General features: G+C 43.1%; 1 protein-coding gene across 1 annotated transcript in view; it reads right to left on the reverse strand.

Annotated features, from left to right (window-relative positions):
- The window catches only part of COL4A2 (collagen, type IV, alpha 2), a 140,979-nt gene extending 132,459 nt beyond the window's left edge, over nt 1–8,520 (reverse strand). The window contains exons 1-2 of the mRNA XM_009997970.1: nt 8,477–8,520; nt 8,274–8,334 (exon numbers count right to left, since the gene is read on the reverse strand). Coding sequence (XP_009996272.1) covers nt 8,274–8,334; nt 8,477–8,520 — 105 coding nt within the window. The remainder of the gene's footprint in view (nt 1–8,273; nt 8,335–8,476) is intronic.
- Nucleotides 8,521–8,567: the final 47 nt, after the last annotated feature.

Below are 8,567 nucleotides of genomic sequence, written 5' to 3' on the forward strand. Positions count from 1 at the left end.
GATCTGTGGCCTCCTGAGGATGGGCAGAAGGGCAGCCCCACTGCTCTGCCCACTGCACTGAGCACTGGGGGCTGGCATGTGAGCTCTGGGAGCCACAGTGACATAAACACTCGTGAGATCAGAGCTAAGCTTTGGAACAAGGCTTGAGCTTGAGGCAGTTAGTTGTTTTCTAATGATACAAACAAAAAGGAGAAACAAACAACAAAATGAAAAACTCCACTTGCAGAACAGGGTAAATGGAAGGGCTTGTACTGTAACCAAAATATTTCACTTTGCCTGGTATCCCAGTATTGCACACAGCCAGAATGTAATTTTGACCAGCATAGAACTTTTAAAAGCCTTGTGAAAATTAGAGGAAAAGCATAGATGGAATAAAGAATTTATTACTTGGCTCCGTTGAGGAGGTGTGGGCATGATCTGCAGCTAAGACCTGCCAAAAATAAGCCAAGCCCTATTTATCTGAATGATCTTTACTTGCTGACTTCAGAAAGCTACTTCAAAATAAAGGTTGGGATCATTTATGAATAAATAGAACACCTGAAATAGCCCAGTAGGCACCCATCCCTGGTAACCAATATGATCTAAATGTTCTTCTGATCTTGCATGTCTAAAACAAAAATGGAAATAGTTGGTAAATTTATGTCGAATTTTATTTTTTTTTTTTACAAAAAGTCCTTTTTTGACTGCCTGTACAGTCAGAAGAAAAAAAAACAAATAATGCCACTACTTAAATTCACACCAAAGGCCCTGAACAATTTTGAAATTCTGTCCTGGCCCTCTGAAAGCACACAAATTTCCTTAAAATGTCCACCAAATTTTAAACTTGCACATCTGCCTTTTCAGCAGACGTTTCCTGCCCCTTGGCCTTCCCCGGGTTGTCCGGGCTACACCAGGACCTGCCAAGTCCTCAAGCCCTGCTCCCCATCCCGCCCCAGGGGAACCCCGGGGCTGGCCAGCCAGGCACTGGGCCAGCTCCTGGTGCAGCTGCGCAGCCTCCCCTCCCAGAGGGGTGTGAAGTGAGCTGCGTGGGAAAAAGGCCGTGAGAAGTGGGGCTTCCCCCTTGGCCTGCCAGTGTTTTGGGGTCAGCCACCCCTGTTGCCTAAGCATGGGCCCCCCTGACCTCCACTTGTGGGCCAGTGTTCCAGCCTGGCCTTGGTCTGTCCCCATCCCCATGGCCCTGCCCAGCCCTCCAAGGCTGTGTCTGAGGCTGGTGACCTTCCCTGGACCTGCAGGGTGCTGTAGGGATGTGCCAGGAGGGTGAGGGCCCTGCCCACCTCCCCAGTCTGCCAGGAGCAGCTGCTGCACTGCTGCTGAGGAAAACAAGTCAGCATCTCCCTGTTTTGGGGGTATACAAACTGAAGTGTGCTCAGAAAATGCAGCAGCCTCATGAAACACTGCTAGTGGTTGAAGAGGGGGTCTGGTAGAAAGACACCGAAGGGAAGGGACGCGATCCAGAGACCTTGACAGGCTTAAGAGGTGGGCCTATGCCCACCTCATAAAGTTCAATAAGGTCAAGTGCAGGGTCCTGCAGCTGGGTCAGGTGCATTCCCATGTGCAATTACAGGCTGAGAGGAGAATGGATTGAGATCAGTCCTGAGGAAAGGAGTTGGGGATGTTGGTTGATGAGAAGCTCAACGTGAGCTGGCAATGTGCACTTGCAGCCCAGAAAGTCAACTCTGTCCTGGGATTCATCAAAAGCAGTGTAGCCAATAGGTTGAGAGAGGGGATTCTCCCCCTGTACTCTGCTCTCATGAGACCCCACCTGGAGTACTGTATCCATTTCTGGAGTTCCCAACACGGGGACATGTCCCAAGGACATGAAGCTATTGGGATGAGTCCAGAGGAGGGCCACAAAGATTATCAAGAGGGCTGGAGCACCTTTCCTATGAAGACAGGCTGAGAGAGTTGGGGTTGTTCAACATGGAGAAGAGAAGGCTCCAGGAAGACCTCATAGCAGACTTCTAGTATCTGAAAAAGCCTACAGGAAAGCTGGGGAGAGACTTTTTACAAGGGCACATAGTGATAGGATGAGGGGTATATAGCTTTAAACTGGAAGCAGGGAGATTTAGGCTAGATATTAGGAAGAAATTCTTAATTATGAAGGGGGTGAGACACTGGCACATGTTGCCCAGGGAAATTGTCAGCCCTCTCCCTGGAAGTGTTCAAGGCACTGGTTGGATGGGGCTTTGAACAACCTGGTGTAGAGGGAAGTGTCCCAGCCCATGGCAGGGGGGGTTTGAACTAGATGATCTTTAAGCTCCCTTATGACCCAAACCATTCCATGATCCTCTGAAGTGTTTTGCAAAACTTTGGTTCAGCTGAAGTATGTGCAGTTATTCATGAAGATGCAAGTTGGCTTAGGAACTTAGCTGCAAGAGCTTTTTCCTTGCTACACATTCTTTCTAGGGTCTGAAAACAAGGAGCTACCCTTGCACGGTCATGATTCACACCAGCACCTTCAGCTTCCAAATGGACAAAAAAGGGCACATGAAAATCAACGTCAGTCCTTAGTCACTCAGAAATATTTGCACAATAAAAGTTACATACTTTCACTGCAAGCTGAGTCAACTGCTTCTCTCAACTAGCTGCTGCCATTTTAAAGAAAATAGCTGTTGATAAACATCAGGAAATACTGCAAATTTCACTTTGCTTTTTGTTCCTTAAGAGCAAAGGAGGGTATTGCGAATAGCACAAGGCATTAGTTTCCTAAGGGAGAAGGGGTGAGAGAAGATAAGCTGCCTTCTCTGGCAGGCAAAGATATCTTAACTCTAAAGTACTAAATTAACTTTGAACTCTCCCAAGATCTTGGATTGGTATAACAGAATATGAAGAATGTTCCACTCCTTGACCATTTTTTTGGCTTGGAAAACTGAAAGCAAAGAACTAATTAAGAATAGTCTGGTCTCAAACAAGAAATTCATTACCACAAAAAAAAAAAATAAAAATCCATTAATACAAATTGTTCTCTAAACTACTGAATTAAAATTTTCATAGCAAATGTGCATACTTATAACTGAACAAGACAAAATGTAGCTTTACATTGCGGGTAAGGCAAATCTGGACTTACAAATAATTTTTTGCACAAAATTTAAAAAAGACATGGTAGGTTTAGTACTATAACGCATAAAGACTTCCTGTGGTGCACTTACTACACAATACAACCCAGATGTGTTACTTTAGAAGTGCAAGGAAAAGCAATGCTGAATTTTTGAGACCACTTCAGCTACTTTCAGAGTAAAAATACAAGATCATTTTACTACATGGTAGTTTATCTTGCCAGGGTTCTTGTCTCTCATTATCAACACTTTAACCTTTGAGAAATATGGGAAGCTGACAAAACTCTTGTCTCTTCTACCGAATGCAGCTTGACTACATGATATGTCATTTAATAACTCAAAAAAAATAGAATTACTCCAAACATATGATTGCAGACACTCATTGAACATGCTTCTGATCTACCCACAGGAAAAAGTGAGTAAAAAAATCTATATTTGGCTTTGCAATGAGAGATTAAGGAACATGAACACACATGAGAACCTACTTCTTATTGCTTACTCTAGGGAGACACCACACATTGCCTTTGGTGTAACCTTTTCTTGAATAAATAACTTCAATCAGTGTTAGGACATGGTCGTAAACAAAAAATAGGCTCTCTAATTTAATCCACACAGACATAACAGAAATAGGTCTTAAAGAAACCTTCCCAGGAAGAATGGTTAACTAATAAGAAGCTAGAATGAGTATTGGTTTCATAGGCATAGCAGTGAAAAAAAAAAAAAAGATTCAAGGAAGAATTTGAGGAATAACAGGAGAAAGAGACATTTAAGGAAACTCTCTTTCTGCTGACTGGAACAGACAGCATAAAAGAAAGGACCAGAAATAAGGTATGTAAAGGTGTGGACCATGACTGTGTTTCCACGCATGAAATACTTCCAGTGAGCATGTCAGTTTGACTGACATCCTATGATGCTGACAGGAGGAATCCTGGCTCTGATAAAAGAAAAAACCAAAATTCCCATTTGGGCAGCTGTCCTGCTGCCCATCCACAGCATGGTGCACACTGCAACCCTCATCACAGAAACATCACTGCCAGATCAAGGAATGGCTGTGAGTGTTGGTTAAAGTGAGTGTGTTATGTAGCTGAATGGATGCCACCTCCTTCACTCGGTACTTTTAACAGTTTTTTAAAGAAGCTGCCCATTCTTCACAGCTCCATGACTGAACATAGAAAGTGTCCTCTCTAAACTACCCAATAATTCTTCCAAGGTTCAAAGAAATTTGGAATGTCCCCAAAATGCTGGGTTTTTTTGAAAGTAATCATTAGTCCAGTCTTCTTATGGAGCAGCACTCGTACACAAAAGATGAGCCAAACTGTATAGGTATTTAAACAGACATGAATAAGCCAGGTCTGCCAGACTGGAAATGCCTCAAATGAAGTTGTTCTAAAATAGGACTGCGCTGTTTCTTTTGGGGGGATCTCATAGGCAGAGCTATTTCTGAAGCAGTGCACAGGTAGGGAGTGTGGTGTTTCCAGGCAGAGACGGATGCACTAAGTAATGTGGTAGAAGAATTCCATACATCAGATTGATGACTCATTCCTTTAACACCTGGGCAGTACCAGCACACCATTACATGTCCTGTACTGTGATCCTAGTATGTATGTTCACAGTGGACACGCCCAGCAGGATGGGCTGATTACTCCATCCTGGCTTCTTTCAGCCTGGAAATCCTGAGTTAACATAAAAAGTTCTCGTTTCAAGTTTCCAAATGGAATAAAACAGGACACATCTGGGAAAACCTGGATGTAAGATAGACACAGAGCATTGATACGTTTTAACTCAGAGCATTAACTTAGGCACCTGTGCCAGCAATGTAATTTCACTATGAAGTTGATAGAAAGAAGCACACAGTACTGTTTGCTTTACCTTCTTTTTTTAAGGATTGTTGCTTCTCCCTCTCTGATGCCATTCCGTATAATATATCCCTTATAATGCACTGTTTTGACTCTGCTTTCCTTCTATATAAACCTCTCTAGGCATCTATATATGTTCTCCTTTTCAACAATTGTGGTCTCTTACTTGTAGCTATTTTTGCAAATGTTAGTCTAACTTAATCTCTCTCAATTTTCTTTCTTTTATCTGGCAATAATTCCCTTCTTTTCTGGGATTCCTCTTCTCCCATTAGAATATAAAAACCCAGTTTTCATTAGGGGTAGTTTAAAAAAATTTACTAAGGCGGCATCAATGAAGTTATCAAATGTTATAAAACTACTTAGGACGAAGTGTGCTTTGGAAAAGACAAAAGAAAAACCAAAACCACCAACATCTGCATTAGTAGGTGATACATTGTCTCAAAAGAAAAAAACAATAAACCAAGAATTACATTTTTGGATTAAATATTTGCACGGACAGAAGGTAGAAGAAGAAATCTGCAAACTTAGCTAGACTTCGGATAGTTAACACAATTTTATTTAAGCCAGATGAATATTTAAATGTATAATTTAGAGTAGTTCCAAAGTTATTTGGAATTGGCTTCATCCTGGCTCAAACCAGGACAGGCCTATAACATCACCAGCCAGTATGTGCCAAGGAGCGCTAAGGATAACTGCAGCCTGATCCACTCCATTTGGCTTTCTCTCCTAGTATTTCCATCCAGGGAGTCCTCTTCCTTAGCTCACTTTACGCCTTCAACCAGCATGCTCTCCTCTTGTCAGAGACACCATTTCTTCTTCCCCACTGCTCAGACATCCTAAACAGCCTCCTCCTTTTTCTTCCTCTCACTTCTTTCTGTGCTCGGAAACATCTGTCCCCATCACAGCTAGCAGCAGCAGCCTGCCAGGTAAGATGCCCAGTCAAATCCTCTGAGTTCCCCTTTGTCTCTCCCTTCTTTCTGGCTTTCTCCTTCATCTCGTTCCAGTTTCCTCCTATGTGTAATTTCACTCATTCAACAGTACTTATCTCCAGCAGCTGTAAGTCATTCACATACACACAGCTGTCAAACTCAGCTCCTCTGCTTGTCTCATTACAGGGCAGAACCATGAGTTCCAAGATCTGTTTTCACACACTTTAATAATTCATAGCTTTTGTTTTGGTGTTTTTGTTTGTTTTTTGTTTGTTTGTTTGGGTGTTTTTTTTGTTGTTTTTTAATCTAAGCTAATAAACCATTTAATAACACTAGCGCATCAACCTGTGTAACAAATAGTAGAAGATTCAAAGTGACAAACAGGATTACAATATAAAGAATATGAGTCCCAACAACCCAACTTCAATTATTCAGGTGCTGCTGCTTCCCACGTGTCTACTTTGTAACTCTGCAAACTGCACTTGATTAGAGCTGTCAAGACAAGGCAAAAGCCCAACCCTCCTCCCCCCTCAGCTGCCTGCTCCCAGTCCTTTGCCATCCTAAATTTCTATGAATACAAGCAGTGATCTGATCCAAGCTAAAGTCAGCTCTCACCCCTCTTTTTTGGGGTACTGATTAGTTTAAACAAGTAATTTCCCAATTCAGTCCACCACATGACTACAGAAAGACCTGTGCTGGCTAAGGGAAGGGAGTGGCATATGGAATGCCATGTGGAAAATGGGATAAATATTTTGGTGGCAATGCAGCTTTAATTTTTCATGGAAACATGACAAAACTTCCTTACTCATTCCCTGGGGCTCTTCATCTCCTGTGCAGTCACCACCTTAGGAACTCTTAAATCAAGGAAATCAGACTTCCAAGGAGGTGAATTTACATTTCCAAGATACTCCAGGAAAATCAGCATGTGGACATTCAAGCAGCCATGACCAGACTGAATCCACTAATCGAGGTAAATCAAACAGCTCTTCAGTATAGCTCTATGTTAGCACCACAGCCTGCAGTCTACAAGCAAGAATATGAAAGAGAGTGAAGTAGCCCACGCTATACCTAAAGCTTAGGTATCATGCTCCATATGCTACAGCCCAGCTTCATGAAAAGAAGAGTCATACCAAAAAAGCTGCCTTTTCATGCCAACTTATCCCAGTGATTTCATCACAGGACCTAAAACACTTCCGTTATCACTGGTTTCCACAGGCCATGGAAATACCATAATCCATTTAGCAGAATGATGTTTCCATGAAAAGATGGCAAAGAAAAGAAGAACGAGACACCCAAGGTCCTTGCTTACATCCCTTCCCATGGGCCTGTGGGTCCCCAGCCTGCCATCTCTCGCTCAGCCATGAAGGAGAGACCAACCAGCCATGCAGACCAACAGGCAAGTTCCATGTGCCAACTGCAGCTGCGCCGCAAGATTACGTGTCGTATCACCTGCTGCGAAAGTCCTAGGGAAATGCCCCTTTCCTTAACATATTATGCCATCTTACCACAAAGATGTAACCACAGTCATAAAGAGGGAGTGAGAGTTGCAGAGAGCAGGACTAAAATATGAGTAGGATAGCTTTTAAAAGAATGCAATCAAGGTCCCACTTCCACGTGGTCATAAAGCCTTACCCACACACTCGGTGGCTGACAAATGCAGCCACAAGCCAAGTCTTGGCAACCTTTCAGTTTGTAGGATGCAGGCCTGATCCAAAGCCTGCTTGCACTCATGACAGCTTTTCCATTAAATTCACCAAATTTTGTAACAGGCAAATCTTGCACTCCCATGTATGTTATCTCCTGCTTCTTTCCCACCCTTGTGACAATAATCCCAAAGTTTAGTAACTTCTGTTTACATCAACAACTCGAGCAGATAGCAGCAACCACTAATCCAGCATCTAACTTACTCATTTTTATTTTTGGATTTAACTATTTCATTTAAACAACGACTCATGTAAAAACATCTCTGATTTGTAAAAATAAGCCATATCTTCAATGTGTCAGTCCTCAGATGATGTCTGTACATAACTGAAGACATTTCACCTGCAGGTCAACTTCTCTGAAGTACCCTCTGGTATCTATAGCACCGCGTTTTTGTCCCACCCACCTGTCTCAGTGCTTTTCTTATTAAAATGAAGACGTTCTGGGGCTTGCTTTGCTAGTGCTTTAACAACTCACCCAATCTGAGCGAAAGCAACAGGGGAACACTTCAAATGACCTGACGCTGAAACCTTATGCTTCTCTGCTAAACGTCATTCTGTTGAAGGCACTAATCTGCAAGGCTTGCGGAGACGATTTGTTTGTTGTTTCTTTCAATGGAATGACAGATAAGCCATCTGGCAAAGGAAAACGCAGTTCCTCACTTCCAGGTACCAAGGAAACTGCTTTTTCCTCCTCTCTCCTCAGTAAAAGTCGTAAGGCGTTTTACTTACAGCATCCACTTTGACGGCTGACAGCACGACTTCCATCAGGACCAGCAGAAGCCCCAGATCCCTGCAGGGGGAAGGTGAATAAACACGGTATTGGTTTTCCCCGAGCACAAAACAAGCACGAGATGAAACTCCGCAGTTAAAGGTGGCAATACGACTTTAAAAAAAAGTTACTTCCAAGAAGCCTGCCGAGCGGAATTACTTACTGACAAACAAAAGTACGTGCACCGGGAAGCTGCGAGATGTCCATGGTGGCTCCTTCCCTGCCCGGGGGCTCGGCTCACGGCTTCCTCCCGC

The sequence above is a fragment of the Chaetura pelagica genome, unplaced genomic scaffold (assembly GCF_000747805.2).
Source record: "Chaetura pelagica isolate M959 unplaced genomic scaffold, ChaPel_1.0 scaffold123, whole genome shotgun sequence".
Classification (NCBI taxonomy): domain Eukaryota; kingdom Metazoa; phylum Chordata; class Aves; order Apodiformes; family Apodidae; genus Chaetura; species Chaetura pelagica.